The sequence below is a fragment of the Rana temporaria genome, chromosome 1, assembly GCF_905171775.1.
Source record: "Rana temporaria chromosome 1, aRanTem1.1, whole genome shotgun sequence".
Taxonomy (NCBI): domain Eukaryota; kingdom Metazoa; phylum Chordata; class Amphibia; order Anura; family Ranidae; genus Rana; species Rana temporaria.
Genome location: NC_053489.1, coordinates 658,797,306 through 658,817,388, shown reverse-complemented (window position 1 = coordinate 658,817,388; position 20,083 = coordinate 658,797,306). Strand labels below are relative to the sequence as shown.

General features: G+C 47.5%; 1 protein-coding gene across 1 annotated transcript in view; it reads right to left on the bottom strand.

The window, feature by feature from the left end:
• The window catches only part of LOC120924548 (sialoadhesin-like), a 137,527-nt gene that overhangs the window by 46,238 nt on the left and 71,206 nt on the right, over positions 1-20,083 (bottom strand). The window contains exons 10-13 of the mRNA XM_040335516.1: positions 18,236-18,493; positions 12,304-12,603; positions 8,220-8,474; positions 159-458 (exon numbers count right to left, since the gene is read on the bottom strand). Coding sequence (XP_040191450.1) covers positions 159-458; positions 8,220-8,474; positions 12,304-12,603; positions 18,236-18,493 — 1,113 coding nt within the window. The remainder of the gene's footprint in view (positions 1-158; positions 459-8,219; positions 8,475-12,303; positions 12,604-18,235; positions 18,494-20,083) is intronic.

Here is a 20,083-nt window from a genome sequence, read left to right as displayed (position 1 = left end):
CAATAACCTTAGGAGTATACCAATCTGTGATGGGTTAACATAAAGGGACACTTTGCACACTTGACTATGGGTTGACAACAAGGTTAAACATTCATAAACCTCACTTATGCCCCCTCCCCCACTCCTTAATACTGCCCCCATGTAAATAAATGACTTACTTTGTGCTGTGAAGTTAACAGATGTTCGCGATTCAGCAATAGAATTAGCTGCGGTGCAGGTATACAGCCCCTCGTCCTCCAGCATGACCCGATGGATCTCCATCTTTAACAAGTTCTGTGCCGATGATATTTTAATCCTGGGATTGGAGGATTCAGAGGAATTGGAAGAACCAACCAACACATGTCTGGAGTACAAGGCCAATGTGGAGGGTGGATCACTATCTACTGAACACTGAATAATGCCAACCTGTGCACCAGATGCTTCCCAAAATGATGACATGACCAACCTTCGAGGGGCATCTGTGAACCATAAATAAAATACAGGATCAGTACTGAGAAAATTAAGCTGGTTGGATGTAAAATATTTTTTTTTTAAAAAGGAGGTGGAACTAGCATCTAAATAAAATGTTTCTTACTATCAGTTTATATCAGTAGGGTGACCACATTTCCAAACTGCCATTCAGGGATACACCTCTCTCACCTTCCCCCAAAAAAGATGAGGGGGCGGGGGGTATTGTAGTCTCGGGGTTGATGGGGAATTTAGCGGCGGGTTATTTGTCAGGTGACTGTGCCACTTGCCACCAGATGCAGTGCCGCTTGCCACCCATAGCCTGCCACCAGGTGCAGTGCTGCTGTCACTCCCTCTGCATGAGCCTCATGCGTAGAAGGAAAGGAGTGGCGTCACTATCTGGAGAGTGAAGATCACACCAGTCCCTGCTGCTTGTCGCTGGGTGCCAGAGGAGGAGGAGGTGCCGAGGTGGGTGGGGACAGCAGTGCTGCACTAGGCGCAGGCCTCGCTCCCGGCCTCACTGTCTGAGATTAAATTGTCACTGGTTGCAAGATGCCAGGCAGCGCCGGCCCTAGCAACCAGTTCCGGAAATGTGGTGATTAGTTAGTAGGGGGTGGCTGTGTCCTCCTTTTCATTTCGGGACATTGTATTGTCCCAGAATGAAGGTGTCTGGGACCCAGGACAGACATGTCAATTGCGGGACAGTCCCGGGCAATCCGGGACACGTGGGCACCCTATATATCAGCCATTCTCAACCAGGGTTCTGTGTAACCCTAGGGTTCCTCCAAAGGTTGCTAGCGATTGCTTAGACTGCTTAGTAAGCTCCAAAGATGATTAGGAATAGGCCTTTTGCTCTGCCACAGCTCAGGCCTCACTGAACATCAGTAAATTCCAGCAACTCTGCCTCAGTGGGGCAGAGCCCCTATATATATATATATATATATTATTAAAGGGCTCAGAGGTTCCCAGGGCCCCATGTGGCAAACCCCCCTTTTTTTTGTTATAAATGTTTATTTTTGTTTATATATATATATATATATATATATATATATATATATATATATATTGTGACAGTATGCGAGGTGCGATACATGATCATAGGTACATTTCACCTCGCATACGTTCCATTATGAGAGACTGAACCGGAATCCATTCCGGGTTTTACAGCCTCTGGGCCTGGCTAGGATTCCGGTCCGGATGTTTGGGTCCACTGGAGTCCACAATCAGCTGGACTTTAAATGTCCAGGAAGAGAGCACAACAGGGCTCTGGCTTGAAACTCAGGAAGGGACCTGAGTGAGGGGAGCGCTGAGTGCTGGACTGAAAAGGTTTGCTTTACTACATGTTTTGTGGGTGTCAGGGACTAGCCCCACACTGTATAGAGAGGAGATCCTGTTTGTTTAGTTTAGCGCCGGACGGCAAGGATTTAATTTATTGTTTTGTTTATTTTAATCTGCAAACCGTTTATAAATAAAATCTGGCATCCGCCAGACTTAAAAGAAAGTGCCTGCTTACAGACTGTGATTTCAGAAAAGGTGATCCCCACGAGCTAATCCCTCACACGTGGTGGATTCAGCGGGCACTTTTCTGAAAATGGAAGAAATGTTAGAGGCCGCTGCAGCACAACAGGCTGCCCAGCAGGAGATAAACCGCCAAGTCGCAGAGGCCGCTGCAGCACAACACCGCCAAGTCGCAGAGGCCGTTGCAGCACAACACCGCCAAGTCGCAGAGGCCGTTGCAGCACAACACGCTGCCCAGCAGGAGATGAACCGACAGTTTGCCGAAGCTCTGGTGGAACTGAAAAAGGGGTCCGCACCTCCGGTGTTAGCGGAACCAAAGATTGTACGTGCTTCCTACCACCTGCAAAAGATGACACCGGCGGATGATGTTGAGGCGTACATGGCGACTTTCGAGAGAGTCGCTGACCGCGAAGGATGGCCAAAAGAGCAGTGGGCGGGACTATTGGCCCCATTCCTAACAGGAGAACCCCAAAAGGCCTATTTTGACCTAGAACCAGATAAGGCCCAGGACTATGAGACTCTAAAGACAGAAATACTCGCACGCTTGGGTGTCACCATGGCAGTCCGGGCCCAGCGCGTGCATCAGTGGTCCTATTCCAGCAACCAGCCACCCCGGTCACAAATGTTTGACCTGGTCCACCTCACCAGGAAGTGGTTGCAGCCAGAGACTCTGACCAGCCCTCAGATTGTGGAGCGTGTGGTAATGGACCGGTACCTGCGTGCGCTCCCTGCTACCCTGAGAAAGTGGGTCGGACAGGGGGACCCCAACACTGCAGCCCAAATGGTGGACCTAGTGGAGAGGTACAGTGCTACTGAGGACTTAATAAACCCACCCACGCCCCACTTCGGAGTGTCTCGGGGTGCAAGATCTCCCAACGGTTCGGGTAAGACTGTTCCGGGGTTCAAGAGTTTGGGGAGAGTGGATAAGACTGTTGTTACAGCAGATGAGACTGTAAGTCCTAGACCTGGAGACTGGCCAAAGAAGCCAGGAAGGTTTTTGGGACCGGTAAGAGGACTGGGGGTAGGGCAAATACGGTGTTTTCGTTGCCATGCATTAGGCCATATTGCTGCAAACTGCCCTCTAAATGATGAACCTATGCAATGTGATTATGTTGATAGGGTAAGACGCCTTTCTCTGTTTGCACAGGTCGCATGTGTTGCGACAGGTCAGCGTCGCCTGGAAAAACAAATGTGCGTTATTTCAGTAGATGGCAAGCCTCTTACAGCCCTGCTAGACTCTGGTAGTGTGGTGACCTTAGTCAGGAGTGTGTGTGTAGACCCCGCAAAACTACACCCCAGTTGTATTGGGGTAATATGCATCCATGGGGACACTCGGGACTACCAGACAGCGGTGGTTGAGGTTGATACCCCCTGGGGCTGTGTAACACATTCAGTGGGGGTGGTACCTTCACTGCTCCATGAAGCCTTAGTGGGAAGGGACTTTCCTCATTTTTGGAAGTTATGGGAGAGTGAAGGGAGGCCCGTAGATAGCGCTCCCCCTCCTGGGGAAACTCGAGAACTCTCACCAGACCCGTTTTGCCAAAGGGAAGGGCATGCTGTTGGTGGGATCGAGGAGGCCGGAGATCCTCCACCATTCCCTGCCATGGCTGGGGAACCGGAGGACTTAGAAGCTAGCACCCAGCCTGAGGGTAACGAACAGGAAACCTCGCCTGACCCTGACATGGAGAGTAGCCAAAATGTGGTACCCGACTTGGAGGTCAGGACGGAAGATTTCTGTACCGAGCAGCTGCGAGAGCCCACCCTCATGAATGCCAGGGAAAATGTTAAGGTGTTGGATGGGGAACCGGTGGATCCTAATTGGGTGGTGTCCTTTCCCTACATGGCAATTAAAAACCATTTGTTATATCGGGTGATAAAACATGGAGAGGAAGAGGTAGAACAGCTACTGGTTCCCAAACCCTTTCGCAGGGTGGTGCTAGACCTGGCTCATGGTCACGTAATGGGGGGACATCTCGGGGTCGAAAAAACCAGGGAGAGAATCACCCAAAGATTCTTCTGGCCCGGTTTGCATGCAGAGGTCAAGGAGTACTGTGAATCGTGCCCCGAGTGCCAAATGTCAGCACCATCGCCCCATTTTCGCAGCCCCCTTGTTCCTCTACCAATAATTGAGGTCCCCTTTGAAAGGATTGGCATGGACCTGGTGGGGCCGGTCGTGAAATCTGCCCGAGGTCACCAGCATATTCTGGTGATCCTGGACTATGCGACTCGCTATCCTGAGGCCATACCCTTGCGTAACACCTCCGCCAAGGTTATTGCCAAGGAATTAGTCCAGGTGTTTAGTCGAGTAGGGATCCCAAAAGAGATCTTGACCGATCAAGGCACCCCTTTTATGTCAAGGGTTACCAAGGAATTGTGTAGATTGTACAAAATCTCCCATCTCCGTACTTCTGTCTACCACCCCCAGACAGATGGTCTGGTCGAAAGGTTTAATAAAACCTTGAAGAGTATGTTGAAAAAGGTGGTTGACAAGGATGGGAGAGACTGGGATTTTTTGCTACCATATCTCATGTTTGCCATACGAGAGGTTCCACAGGCCTCCACAGGCTATTCCCCCTTTGAGCTCTTGTATGGTAGGCATCCCAGGGGCCTGCTAGATATTGCTAAAGAAACGTGGGAAGGAGAGGTCAGCCCATATAGGAGCATCATAGAGCACGTCTCCTTGATGCTGGACCGAATTGCAGCCGTTCTGCCCCTAGTACGGGAACATATGGAGCGAGCCCAGGAGGCCCAAATGAGGGTCTATAACCGGGGTGCCAAGGTCCGTACTTTCAACCCGGGGGACAGAGTGTTGGTACTGGTTCCCACGGTAGAAAGCAAGTTTTTAGCCAAGTGGCAGGGTCCCTTTGAGGTTGTCCAAAGGGTGGGGGAGGTAAACTACAAAGTCTACCAGCCAGGGAAAAGGAAACCACACCAAATTTACCATGTAAATCTCTTAAAGCCCTGGAAGGACCGAGAGACTTTACTGGCCACGTCCCCACTTCCAACAGACCGGATACCCGTGATACCTGACGTTCCCATCACGGATTCCCTGTCTGTAGCACAGCAAAGTGACGTTAGGGCATTCGTGCAGAAAAATAGAGACTTTTTCTCCCCCTTACCCGGACTGACCAACACGATCCAACATGACATAGTGACGGAACCAGGGGTTCGGGTAAATGTAAAACCATATAGAATTCCAGAGGCCCGGCGAGAGGCAGTTGCGGAAGAAATAAAAAATATGTTAGAGTTGGATGTGATCGAGGAGTCTCACAGTGAGTGGTCAAGTCCCATAGTGCTGGTCCCAAAACCTGATGGCAGTATTAGGTTTTGTAATGATTTTAGAAAACTTAACAGTGTGTCCAAATTTGACGCCTACCCGATGCCCCGGGTCGACGAACTTGTGGACAGGTTGGGACAGGCTCGCTACATAACGACCCTAGACCTAACGAAAGGTTATTGGCAGATACCGCTTACTGAATCGGCCAAGGAGAAGACTGCCTTTTCCACTCCTGAGGGCTCGTTTCAGTATAAGCGGATGCCGTTTGGTCTGCACGGAGCCCCTGCATCATTCCAGCGAATGATGGACAAAATTTTGAGACCACATCGCTCGTATGCAGCGGCGTACTTGGACGATGTGGTCATCCACAGCCCAGATTGGGAATCGCACCTGCTCCGTGTACAAGCGGTCGTAGATTCCCTTAGGGAAGCACATCTCACGGCCAATCCAAAGAAATGTGCCATAGGCCTGGAGGAGGCCAAATACCTTGGGTACATTATTGGCCGGGGAATGGTCAAGCCGCAGACCAATAAGATTGAGGCAATTCAAAAATGGCCCCAACCAGTCAATAAAAAACAAGTGAGGGCCTTCCTGGGCATTACGGGGTATTACAGGCGTTTTATACCCAATTTTGCCACCATTGCCGCCCCCTTGACCGATCTAACGAAGGGTAAGGGGTCGGTCATGGTCAAATGGAACCCCGAAGCCGAGGGGGCATTTCAGAAGTTAAAACAGGCTCTTTGTATGGTACCCGTACTAGTAACCCCGGATTTTAGCCAGGAGTTTGTTATACAGACGGATGCCTCTGAGGTGGGACTAGGGGCCGTACTGTCACAGATCAGGGATGGTGAGGAGCACCCAGTTGTATACCTGAGCAGGAAGCTGAACAAGCACGAGAAAAATTATGCCATCGTAGAAAAGGAGTGTCTCGCCATTAAGTGGGCCTTAGACTCCCTGAGGTATTACCTACTGGGGAGGTCATTTAAGCTGGTCACAGACCATGCTCCCCTGAAGTGGATGTGTGATAACAGGGAGAAAAATGCTCGTGTGACAAGGTGGTTCCTGGCTCTACAGCCTTTTAAATTTACGGTGGAGCACAGGCCAGGGAAGCTCCAAAATAATGCAGATGCCCTCTCCCGTGTGCACTGTATGGTTGGGTCAAGTGCTCAGCCGCAGGGGCTTGAGCAGAGGGGGAGGATATGTGACAGTATGCGAGGTGCGATACATGATCATAGGTACATTTCACCTCGCATACGTTCCATTATGAGAGACTGAACCGGAATCCATTCCGGGTTTTACAGCCTCTGGGCCTGGCTAGGATTCCGGTCCGGATGTTTGGGTCCACTGGAGTCCACAATCAGCTGGACTTTAAATGTCCAGGAAGAGAGCACAACAGGGCTCTGGCTTGAAACTCAGGAAGGGACCTGAGTGAGGGGAGCGCTGAGTGCTGGACTGAAAAGGTTTGCTTTACTACATGTTTTGTGGGTGTCAGGGACTAGCCCCACACTGTATAGAGAGGAGATCCTGTTTGTTTAGTTTAGCGCCGGACGGCAAGGATTTAATTTATTGTTTTGTTTATTTTAATCTGCAAACCGTTTATAAATAAAATCTGGCATCCGCCAGACTTAAAAGAAAGTGCCTGCTTACAGACTGTGATTTCAGAAAAGGTGATCCCCACAAGCTAATCCCTCACAATATATATATATATATATATATATATATAAACAAAAATAAACATTTATAACAAAAAGGTATGTTTGGTACCTTTACAACCCCTTTGACATAGACACATTAAAACATGTATTTTATAAAATTATTGTATCTCTTTCTATTCAATCAGAAGAAAAAGAGGTAGAGCTGAGAAAGATGACAATATCAGTTCACCCTTTTCATTACTGTGTTTGACATGTTTCGCGGGTATTCATCGCTTCTTCAGGAGCTTGTATTGCATAATATGAACAGAGACAATGTATAAAGCCTCGTACACGATCAGATATCTGATTAAATCTAATCCAATGGATTTTTTCGTCGGATATCCGATGAAGCTGACTTTCATCAGTCTTGCCTACACACCATCAGTCAAAAATCCGACCGTGCCAAAACGCAGTGACGTAAAACACTACGACGTGCTGAAAAAAATGAAGTTCAATGCTTCCGAGCATGCGTCGACTTGATTCTGAGCATGCATGGATTTTTGACCGATGGACTTCCACACAGACGATCATTTTTTTCTATTGTTTTTTTATTCCATAGGAAAAATTTAAAACATGTTCTATTTTTTTTTCACCGATGGAAAACAAACCAATGGGGCCCACACTCAATCCGTTTGTCCAATAAAAAACAGTCAATCGGTCTGTTTTCATCGGACAAACCAATCGTGTGTACAGGGCTTAAGACTACAGGAATAAAGAAAAAAAGAGGTGTCAGATTAAATTATAGTTATACTGAAAAGGTTGTGGTATCTTCCTGGTATCTTCATTGGAACTAAAGAAGTGGCTTGGAGAAGGTATGGGACTAACTACTATCTATACTATGACCTAGATCAGGGGTCTCCAAACTTTTCAAACAAAGGGCCAGTTTATTGTTCTTCAGCCTTTAGGAGGGCCGGATTGTGGCCAACGGGGGCAGAAAAAGCCCCGGGCCCAGCATTGGTGAGAATAAATATGGCCTCATAGTTTGCGATCAGTAGGATAAGGAGTAGTGCCCCTATTAGTAGGAGTAATTGTATCTCATCATTGGTATCAGTGGAAGAAAAAGTGCCCCCTTGTTGGAGTTAGTGGGAGGAATAGTGCCTCATATCAGTGGGAGGAATAAAGCCCTGAGGGCCAGATAAAGGCTAGCAAAGGGCCGCATCTGGCCCTCGGGCCGCAGTTTGGAGACCCCTGACCTAGATAAATGAGAACCTTCAAAAACATTGGTCCCAATCCACATTTTCAATACAAAGGAAAATACAAAGAAAAAGGTAAACTAAACTTACATGACACATGCAGCGACACTGAAGGGGAAGTACTGCTGTCTTGACTACCACGGGCCAGACAATGATAATATCCAGAGTCACTGCTTTTAATACTTTCAAACTGCAGGTACTTGTCATGGGTCTTCCCCAACCACCTGCTGTTTTTATACCAAATGTATTCCATCTCCCCCAACTGGGACTTCATGGTGTCACATGTCAGCATCACCTGAACTCCTTCTGAAACCTCGGTGGAAGGGTTCACCAGGACTCTTGAGGCTATAGATGAAACAAAAAATGGTGTTTAATGAGACCCGTCATAAGACCAACAACAATCTTTCCATAAGATTATGCTTGCGTTCAATGTGTTTTATGTATGTTATTCACCTTTACATTGTCCCATGTGAAGACTATGGGTGAGCCGAACACCCCCCCGTTCGGTTCGCACTAGAACCTTCGAACGGACCAATCGTTCGCGCGAACATTTAGAACCCCATTGACGTCTATGGGACTCGAAAGTTCGAATTCAAAAGTGCTCATTTTAAAGCCTAATATGCAAGTTATTGTCGTAAAACGGGTTTGAGAACCCGGGTCTTGCCCCAGGGAACATGTATCAATGTAAAAAAAAGTTTTAAAAAATGTGGTTTTTCCTGGAGCAGCGATTTTAATGATGCTTAAAGTGAACAAAAAATGAAAAATTCCTTTAAATATCATACCTGCTGAGTGTCTATAGTAGTGGCACATGTTTAGAACAGTCCCTGCACAAAATTAGATTACTATAAGAAAAAAGTAATTTAAGACTGCTTGTGGCTTTAATGTAATGTCTGGTCCCTGCAATATGGATGAAAATCATTGAGAAAAATAGCACAGACACAGACAGTACATACACCACGTAGCTTTAGGTGCACACTGCAGAGCACATGGTCAGTACACACACCATGTAGCTTTAGGTGCACACTGCAGAGGACACAGGCAGTACACACCACGTAGCTTTAGGTGCACACTGCAGAGCACATGGCCAGTACACACACCACGTAGCTTTAGGTGCACACTGCAGAGGACACAGGCAGTACACACTACGTAGCTTTAGGTGCACACTGCAGAGGACACAGGCAGTACACACCCCACGTAGCTTTAGGTGCACACTGCAGAGCACATGGCCAGTACACACACCACGTAGCTTTAGGTGCACACTGCAGAGGACACGGGCAGTACACACTACGTAGCTTTAGGTGCACACTGCAGAAGACACGGGCACTGGGGCGGGAGCAGCGTCGGTGGTAAATGCCGCCATTTTTAGCCAATTTCGCTGCACTATTTCGAAAACTAGCGGGGCGGTTTTACCCCCTGTTAGCAGCAGAGAAAGGGTTAAAAACTGGCAGAGGCGCATTGCCGGCAGTATAGCCGCGGTGTCCCATTGATTTTAATGGGCAGGAGCGGTGGAGGAGCGGTATACACACCGCTCCTTCAACGCTCCAAAGATGCGGCTGGCAGGACTTTTTTTTATCGTCCTGCTAGCGCACCGCTCCAGTGTGAAAGCCCTCAGGCTTTCACACTGGAGACACAGCAACAGCTGTCTAGGGTCGGTTTGCAGGTGCTCTTTTTAGTGCATTAATGCCTGCAAAACGCTCCAGTGTGAAAGGGGTCTTAGGGTTATTGGATTTAATCTAAATGCTAAAGGTCAACTTCATTCTTTCTCTTTAGGTGCTCTTCAATGCTTCCAGTTACACCCCACAATCTTGTATACCCCCACTGTGTATTTTATGCCTTTTTTAATATGCTCACCTCTTTCCGGTGTCCCATGTAAGTCATGTGATGTGGAGGGCCATATTCCTCCTCACCCCTTCTCAGGAGCTGGACAGTCCTCAGTGGTATTGTACCAAAAATGCAGGGTGCTGTGGTGTCACCTTGCCAAGACACGCACCCATATTGGCCTGTAATCACTGGAAGTGGGCTGAATGGCGCTGGATGTCATTAAACCCAGAAGACTTGTAGTGGACCCAGGACATCTAGTGGTGCAAAGGAATTACTGTGGGGGACTGTGACGTAGAAGAGTAGTTTTTTTTATGAATCCTGCGGCATCATTCAAAAATAAAAACAACAACAAAAAAAGAAACATACAATTTCCTAAGTTTGGGCCCTTTCACACAGGCGGGACTGTACGGGTCCACCTGTGAAATTGACAGGTGGACCCGATTGGACTCCCCAGTCTCCTCTATGGAGCGACACGTGTCAACAGATACGCGTCCATTGACATTCACCGACATACGATCTAATCCTGTTTGCTAAAAACAGACAGATTGGAGATCCGTTCCACATCCGTCTGGCAGATCGGATTAGATGGCAGTTGGGTTTAAATGGACAGGTGGTTCATTCTCATCTGACCGCCTATAGAGGAGAGGGGGCTGTCTCTGTATCTTCTCTGCATCAGCCTTTGCGGACCTGGACCAGCCATCTGCCTGCTCAGTGAACATATTCCTCGCTGAGCAGGTGGACTCCAACTGACCCTTCCCCGTGTGCAAGGGGCCTTAAGCTTTAAGACCCCTTTCACAATGAGGCGCTTTGCAGGCGATATAATGCTAAAAATAGAGCCTGCAAACCGCACTGAAAGAGCCGCTGCTGTCTCCCCCCCAAGGGCTTTCACACTGGAGCGGTGCACTAGCAGGACAGTAAAAAAAGTTTTAATCCTTTCTCGGCCGCTAGCGGGGGTTAAAAGCACCCCGCTAGCGCCCAATTATCCCAGCAAATACGACGGTAAAGCACCGCTAAAAATAGGCTAATAGGCTTCCTGATTAAAACTTCCAAATTGTTAAACAGCGGGTGCACCTCTGTGCGTTCTCTGTTTAAACAGTGCTGTGTTAGGGAATCGCGTCCCTAACACTGACCCGTCTCTCAGCCAATCAGGTGCACCGGGTCTGGTTACCGGCCACCTGATTGGCTAAAGTGACAGGCGCTGTGATTGGACGCCTATCAAGCGTCCAATCGTAGCAGAGATGACATGAAGAGGACGGGAGAAGACATCAAGGACTCGAAGGGAGCATGGAGGACGACGCTGACCTGAGAAAGGTAAGTGCCGGGGGGGGGGGGCAAACTGGCAGCATTTGATAGGGCAAACTGGTGGCGTTTTATGGGGCAAACTGGCGGCATTTGAGGGGGCAAACTGGCGGCATTTGATGGGGCAAACTGGCAGCATTTGATTTGACAAACTGGCGAAATTTTATTTGACAAACTGGCAGCATTTGATGGGGAAAACTGGCAGCATTTGATGGGGAAAACTGGCAGCATTTGATTTGACAAACTGGCGAAATTTTATTTGACAAACTGGCAGCATTTGATGGGGCAAACTGGCAGAATTTGATGGGGAAAACTGGCAGCATTTGATGGGGAAAACTGGCAGCATTTGATGGGGCAAACTGGCGGCGTTTGATGGGACAAACTGGCGGCGTTTGATGGGACAAACTGGCGGCATTTGATGGGGCAAACTGGCGGCGTTTGATGGGGCAAACTGGCGTGTTTGATGAGGCAAACTGGCGGCGTTTGATGGGGCAAACTGGCGGCGTTTGATGAGGCAAACTGGCAGCGTTTGATGGGGCAAACTGGTGGCGTTTGATGTAGCAAACTGGCAGCATTTGATGGGACAAACTGGCGGCATTTGATGTAGCAAACTGGCAGCATTTGATGGGGAAAACTGGCAGCATTTGATGGGGCAAACTGGCGGCGTTTGATGTAGCAAACTGGCGGCATTTGATGGGACAAACTGGCAGCATTTGATGGGGAAAACTGGCAGCATTTGATGGGGAAAACTGGCAGCATTTGATGGGGCAAACTGGCAGCATTTAATGGGGCAAACTGGCGGCGTTTGATGTAGCAAACTGGCAGCATTTGATGGGGCAAACTGGCAGCGTTTGATGGGGCAAACTGGCGCCGTTTGATGTAGCAAACTGGCGGCATTTGATGGGGCAAACCTCCATTTTAATTTAGGACAGAACATTGTCTTTATATTTTGGCAGATCAAGTAAAGCACCTGAATAAAAGATGATACAGGGGACAAGAAGTCATAGCAGACAACAATACATTCATTTCATGCAGGAACTTGATATAAACTTACTCTGAACAATGAAATGTAAAGTCTCTGATAAAGATCCGATGGGGTTTCTGGTGGTGCAGGTGTATTTTCCTTCATCCTCCATCTTAAGGTTATTAATATTCAGAGTCAACTCATTCCGAGCTGCAGAAACTGTGATCCGCTCGTGTGAAGAGTCTCCAGCGAGTCGGGAGGCTACCAGCTGGTCTCCTTTGTACAGCAGGACTTGAGCCGTAGGGTAGCTGTCTACGGTACAACGTATGAAAGCCGTACGTCCCTCTTTAGTATCTTGGAAGGACCTGAGCTGTATACTTCTTGGAGCATCTGATGTAAATAGAACAAGAAATAACAACAATTAATCTGAAGGAAAACAACAACCTATGCTCACAGTGAAGGTTCTTAAAGTTAATTTAGAAGAAAAGGGTAAAGTAAAAAAAAAAATGACAAATAGAAATTAACCTACGTAGAGATCCGCAGACATAGCAAATGTACCAAGGATCTGACGTCTTCATTACCGTATTTATTGCGGTATAACGCGCTCCCGCGTATACCGCACACCCCTAAAGTTGCCCCGAATCCTGTGGAAAAAAGTTTTTTTTGTACTTACAGTTTTGGTGTCTTGCGCGGCGTCCATCGGCGGCTTCGTCGGGTCCGTCTGCGGCTTTGGGTGTCCTCTTCGTCGGGTCCGGCGTCCGTCTGCGGCTTCGGGTGTCCTCTTCGTCGGGTCCGGCATCCTTCTGCAGCGTCCTCGTGTCCTCCCCGCTCGTTTCCCGTGCCGAGTTTGAATACTGCGCCGACATATACAGAGCGCAGTACACTCGTGTATTGTTGGCAATGCTCGGCTACTCTCGCGCTGACGTCCTGTACGTCCAGGACGTCAGCGCGGGAGGAGCCGAGACTGCCAGACAATACACGAGTGTACTGCGCTCGGTATATGTCGGCGCAGTATTCAAACGCGGCGCGGGAAAGCGGGTATCGGCGTATACCGCGCACCCACGATTTTGCCCTGATTTTCAGGGTAAAAAAGAGCGCGGTATACGCCGATAAATACGGTAACCACTTTACCAAATTTTTTGCTATTCGCCACTGCGCTAGTTTAACTGGTAATTTCGCAGTCATGCAACACTTTACCCAAACAAAATTTATATAATTTTTTTCACACAAATGGAGCTTTCTTTTGGTGGTATTTGATCACCATTGGGTTTTTTTTTTTTTTGTGTGATATAAACAAAAAAACATATAATTTTGAAAATATATATATATTTTAATTTCTGCTATAAAACATATCCAATAATAATAATAATAATAATAATAATAATAATAATAATAATAATAATAATAATAATAAAAAAAAAAAATCTTCATAAATTTTGGCCAAATCGTATTCTGCTACATGTTTTTGATAAAAAAAAAAAATCCCAATAAGTGTATATTGATTGGTTTGCCTGAATGTTATAGTGCTTACAAACTATGGTATATCTACTGGATTTTTTTTTACTACAAATGGCATCGGTCAACGCATTATAATGGGGTTGCGATAGCCAATCTGACACTAACTGATGCTGCCAGGAGCTGAAGATCCCAGAAGCCGCACATCAGAACAAGATCTGCTGTGTGGAGTCAAGCGGTAGTCTCAATCTGGACCCTGCCAGGCCACGCCCACAACACATTTTACTTCACCCACTGGAGCTTACTCCCCATGAGTATGCCCCAATTGGCAGAGTGAAATGTGTTGTGGGCGTGGCCTGGCGGGGTCCAGATTGAGACTGACTCTTGTCTACACACAGCAGATCTTGTTCTGATGTGCAGTTACCTTGATCTTCAGCTCTTATCAGTTATTGTCTGGAGCGTGGGTGGGCTCCTTCCTATTCAGCACACACAGCAGCAGGCACAGGACTTCACTTCCTAGCAGCATGAACATCTCACATACATACCATGGGTTCACAGTGATGCTGGGGGGGAACTGACTAACTGTCACTGACATCATCAATGACATTAATACAGTGGTCAGTACTAATACTATCCACTGTCACTGACACTGGCTAGGAATGTCTAGGCTAGGGTGATCAAGGGGTTAAATATGTGCCTAACTATGTGTAGTGTGCGTACTGTGTACTGCCTTTACTAGTTAAAGTGGAGTTCCACCCATAAATATAACATTACATCAGTAGTTTTAAAAAAATGTCATTAATCCTTTACGAAAATTTTTTTTTTTTTTAGATGCCTTCAAAGTGTTGTTGCTAGGCAAAATAGTTAATCTTCCCACTTCCTGCACCTAGGTGCTTAATGCTTCCTAACCTACACCGCACAGACTCCTGGGAATGTAGTGGGTGTAACTTTCCAGGAGTCTGTGCACTCCCCAGTCTTAAAGAATCATGTGACTTGGACAGCACAGGTGCTGAAACCTGATCTGACACTGCTTGTGCAGCACTGAGCATGTGCGAGATCTGCAAGGCTGAAATCCAGGAAGTCATACAGTCTGGCTTCATGATGCCCACACTTAAGATGGCCCCAGTCAATTTCTATTTTATAAAGTGTCTAAATGCTGTAACAACCTAACAAAACGGACCTTCGTTTACAGACTAACTTTACTAGAATACATTAAGCTTGTGTATTACAGGGGTATTTATATCTAAAAAGTGAAATTGTGGCCGGAACTCCGCTTTAATCTCTAAGTTTATCATCCCTGTTTTGCAGGGATGAAAAACACAAAGATAATTTCCTGTGTACAGAGCTCTGTGTCAATACACACCATCGGACTTTCCGACAACAACGGTCTGACGGACGTGTTTTACTGTCTGTATGCTCCATCGGACAATTGTTGTCAGAATTTTCACGGACAAATGTTCACTGTGCATGCTCTCAAACATTCCGACAACAAATGTGTTACATCGGATCATCCGATCGTGTGTACACAAGTCCATCGGACTAAAATCCAAAGTACAAACACGCATGCTCAGAACCAATGCTAACCATAAGACAAAATTAGCAGAAGTTTGCCAAAGGGTGGCGCTAAAGAGCAGAAAAAACACGTAGTACGTCTAGTGCGTCACTACGTTCGTGTTTGTTGGCTGAAAATGTTCTGCCGTGTGTATGCATACCAAGTTCATAGACAACGCCCCTTCGGACAAAAATCCATGGAAAAGTCAGATGGAAGTCTGATTGTGTGTATGAGGCTTTAGACATCAACACAGAGCTCTCAGCTGTGTTTGGACACAGCCGATCAGCATGTGCCGACCGTAAATCATTGGCCAGGACTTACTGACAGGCTCCCGCCACTGTGTACAATCACAGAGGGACCTAGCCGGGGGTAGGTGGTGGGCCGTCTCTAAGTGGTTAACGGGAGACTTTTAAGCTCCACTCCTAGACAGATAATTAATCAATCCCTTAATAAACTGCACAAGCAGCATGTCATTAACTACAAGAGACATTCATTTCTGTTATCTAGGACGCCTTACAAGCTTAACTGACCTCCAGATTCCCAAATACCATAGGCATGCGCAGGGGGTGTGCCTGGGTACACCCTAATCACTCTGTGCAGTGCTGACTCCCCATACAGCCCAGGCATCCCTCTTCTGTCCACTCCCCCTTGGCTGGGGATGTTTCAGGATGGAAAGCAAGGGAAAGGGCTAGTCAATGTGTAATTTACCTGCCCCTTCCTTTGCTCCTTCCTTTGCTGCCGCCCCCCCACCTCAGAGCACCCTGTCCCCATGTTGATGAGGACAGGGCCCCTTCCCGACAACCCTGGCCGTTGGTTGTCGGGGTATGCGGGCGGGAGGCTTATCGGAATCTGGGAGCCCCCTTTAATAAGGGGGCCCCCAGATACCGGCCCCCCACCCTAAGTGAATGGATATGGGGTACATCGTACCCCTAACCATTCACCTGTAGGAAAAATGTCAAAGTTAATAAACACACCACACAAGGGTTTTTAAAATAATTTATTTTTCTGCTCCGGAGGCTCCCCCTGTCTTCTTTATTAGCTCTTTTACCAGGGGGAGCTTCTTCTTTGACGTCTTCGGGTGGGTGGGGGCCCGCCGTCTGGTTCTCTTCCACCGCCGGGGGGGGTCGCTTTTAAAAAAGCCCCCACCCCCCGGCGGGTTTCCTCCGGCGTCTTCGGCGGGGGGGCTTCTTCTTCCGCTATCCCGACGGGTCTTCTCCGCTATCCGGGGGGTCTTCTCAATTCTCCGGGGGTCTCCTTCTATGTTCGCCGCTCTCCGCTGTTGACTCGGCGCACCCCGGTTCTTCCTCTCGCTGAGAAGAGCCGGCCGGCGTGTCAACATCTGGAGAAGACGGAAGACGAGAAGAGAAGAAGATGACGTTACAGAAGAGTGGACTGACCGCCGCCAGTATAGTGGCGGCCAGCCCTGAAGGAGAAGGAACCGGACAGCGGGAGGAAGAACCGGGGTGTGCCGAGTCAAGAGCGGAGAGCGGCGAATATAGAAGAAGACCCCCCCAGAGCTGAGAAGACCCCCGGAGCGGAGAAGACATCACAGAAGAGCTGAGAAGACCCCCCGGAGCGAAGAAGACGTCACAGAAGAGCGGTGAAGACCCCGGAGAGCAGGAGAAGACCCCCGGAAATCGGAAGAAGAAGCCTACCCTGGTAAAAGAGCTAAAGAAGACAGGGGAGGCCTCCGGAGCAGACTAATAAAATATTTTAATACCCTGTGTGGTTTATTTGTCTTTTTACCACTTTTCTTGCAGGTGAATGGGTAGGGGTACGATGTACCCCATACTCATTCACTTAGGGTGGGGGGCCGGTATCTGGGGGCCCCCTTATTAAAGGGGGCTCCCAGATTCCGATAAGCCTCCCGCCCGCATACCCCGACAACCAACGGCCAGGATTGTCGGGAAGGGGCCCTGTCCTCATCAACATGGGGACAGGGTGCTCTGAGGTGGAGGGGCCGCAGTGCGCCCCCCTGCCCCAGAGCACCCAACCCCCCCATGTTGAGGGCATGCAGCCTGGTACGGCTCAGGAGGGGGGGGCGCTCGCTCGTCCCCACTCCCTTCCTGGCTGGCCGGTTAGCGTGCTTTGGATACGGGTCTGGTATGGATTGTAGGGGGACCCCCTACGCCGTTTTTTTCGGCGTAGGGGGGCTCTCCTTACAACCCATAACAGACCTAAGGGCCCGGTATGCTCCTGAGGGGGAACCCATGCCGGATTTTTATTTAAAATCCGGCGGGGACTTCCCCCTCAGGATTCATAACAAACGCTGCACACGTGTAGAATTGGCGGGAATCCAAGTCGGATCTCCCGTCGCTTCTATGACGGCTCTGTCTCCATCGCGGCAAGCCAGCTCGGCGCTGGCTCCCGTGATGGGGCTCGTAGGTGGTCAATCTCGCCGAGAAAGGGAGCGAGATTGACACAATATCGCGTTCACCTACTGTATATCTGCAGTATTTTGTTATCTCTCTTCAAAGAGCTAAGTCCTGTAGTTCTCTCCTGACCCATTCTTCTGTTATCAGCCTGATAACTCCAGACAAATTCTCGGACACATCAGATAAAAGCAGCCTGAAATTTCTGTTGGGGGGAGGTTGCTAAAATAGATTAACAGGGAGCTGGCCCTATTACAAAACATCTCTGAGAGTCTCTGCCTATGAGGAGAGGGGGTGTGTGCATTTCCTCCAATCAGCAATTTTAGCTATCTTGGCTGTATGCCCAGACATCACACTCTGTGTTAACCAGGAAGAAAAAAATCTAACATGATCTGAACTTTCTAAACAGTATATAAATGTGAAGACAGCAGATATACAAGCAAAACCTATGTAGGGAGATTTGGTTCATCTCATCTCAGAGGCTGAAAAAATGAATGAAAAAAAAAAGGTTTATTGGAATATTCTTTGAGTTTGCTATTTCCCCAAAATATTGGTGTGTGATATATTTCCACAGGTCTGGGCCTAGTACAGATTTTTTTATATATTTTTTGTATAATTTGTCCGGTTGGATGTTTGTACTTACATGCCACCTGAAGTCTAACGGGGGCGGAGGTCTTGCTGCTCTCACCACTCCATGCTTTGCAATAATATGACCCGGAATCTGAGCTGGTGACTCCCCCAAAGTGTAGAACATCCTCCTGTTCTTCTATGAGCAAAGCATTATTTTTGTACCAGCTGAAGGTGTCATTTCCCGTGTCTGATGAGCTTTTCAAGAGGCAGGTGAGGGTAACATTTTCTCCTTCTCGTACTTCCGCAGATGGGGACACCATAATTTTTGCCGCTGTTCAAGCAATCATAAAGACAGGTCTTACCTTGTTCACACTTCAAGGTCATATGAAACATCCAAAATATTTTATATGCAATAGTAACCTATACATTACTGCCTTACCGTTTTATATTTAATTTGCAAAGATCATGTAATTGTGACATTTATTTATTTATACACTCTAAATATACATTAGACATGTGCGTTCCGAATTTGTTTATTAACCACTTGCCGACCGCCCACCGCCGTTATACGTCGGCAAGTTGGCTCGGCTGGGCGAGAGCACGTAGTATAACGTCCCCCGCTCGCCCCCGACTCCCGTGCGTGTGCCCGGCGGGCGCGATCGCTGCCGGGCACACGCGATCGCTCGGTACAGAGCGGGGAACGGGAGCTGTGTGTGTAAACACACAGCTCTCGGTCCTGTCAGCAGGGGAAATGCTGATCTTCGGTTCATACAATGTATGAACAGAAGATCAGTCATTTCCCCTGGTGAGTCCACCCCCCCTACAGTTAGAACACACCCAGGGAACATACTTAACCCCTTCCCCTCCCCCTAGTGTTAACCCCTTCACTGCCAGTGGCATTTTTATAGTAATCCAATGCATTTTTATAGCACTGATCGCTATAAAAATGCCAATGGTCCCAAAAATGTGTCAAAAGTGTCCAAAGTGTCCGCCATAATGTCGCAGTACCGAAAAAATAAATCGCTGATCGCCGCCATTACTAGTAAAAAAAATATAATAAAAATGACATAAAAATACCCCCTATTTTGTAAACGCTATAACTTTTGCGCAAACCAATCAATAAACGCTTATTGCGATTTTTTTTACGAAAAATATGTAGAAGAAAACGTATCGGCCTAAACTGAGGAAAAAAAATGTTTTTTTATATATTTTTGGGGGATATTTATTATAGCAAAATGTAAAAAATATTCATTTTTTTCAAAATTGTCGCTCTATTTTTGTTTATAGCGCAAAAACTAAAAACCGCAGAGGTGATCAAATACCACCAAAAGAAAGCTCTATTTGTGGGAAAAAAAGGACGCCAATTTTGTTTGGGAGCCACGTCGCACGACCGCGCAATTGTCTGTTAAAGCGACGCAGTCCCGAATCGCAAAAAGTACTCTGGTCTTTGGGCAGCAATATGGTCCGGGGGGTAAGTGGTTAATGAATTTCAACAAATTCTTAATTCGCAAACATCCGAATCCAGAAAACTAGTTTAGCAAATATTTCCAAATATTTGTAAGTTTGAATATTCGAAAATTCATAAATTTGTAAATTCAAAAGTTTGGAAATCCGATATTCGAAAATCTGAAATAATAACTAACTAATAGTAACTATTAAATTAGAGGTATTGGAATTTCCCTTAAAATTTGGCTGTTAGTGAACGTAACGAATACAAATTTATCCGAAGTTACGAATTATCTAAAATAACAAATACTGGGCCAGATTCAGGTACCTGCGCCGCGGCGTAACGTATGCCGTTTACGTTACTCCGCCGCAAGTTTTCAGCGTAAGTGCTTGATTCACAAAGCACTTGCGTGAAAACTAGCGGTGGCGTAGCGTAAAGCCGTCCGGCGCAAGCCCGCCTAATTCAAATGGGGCG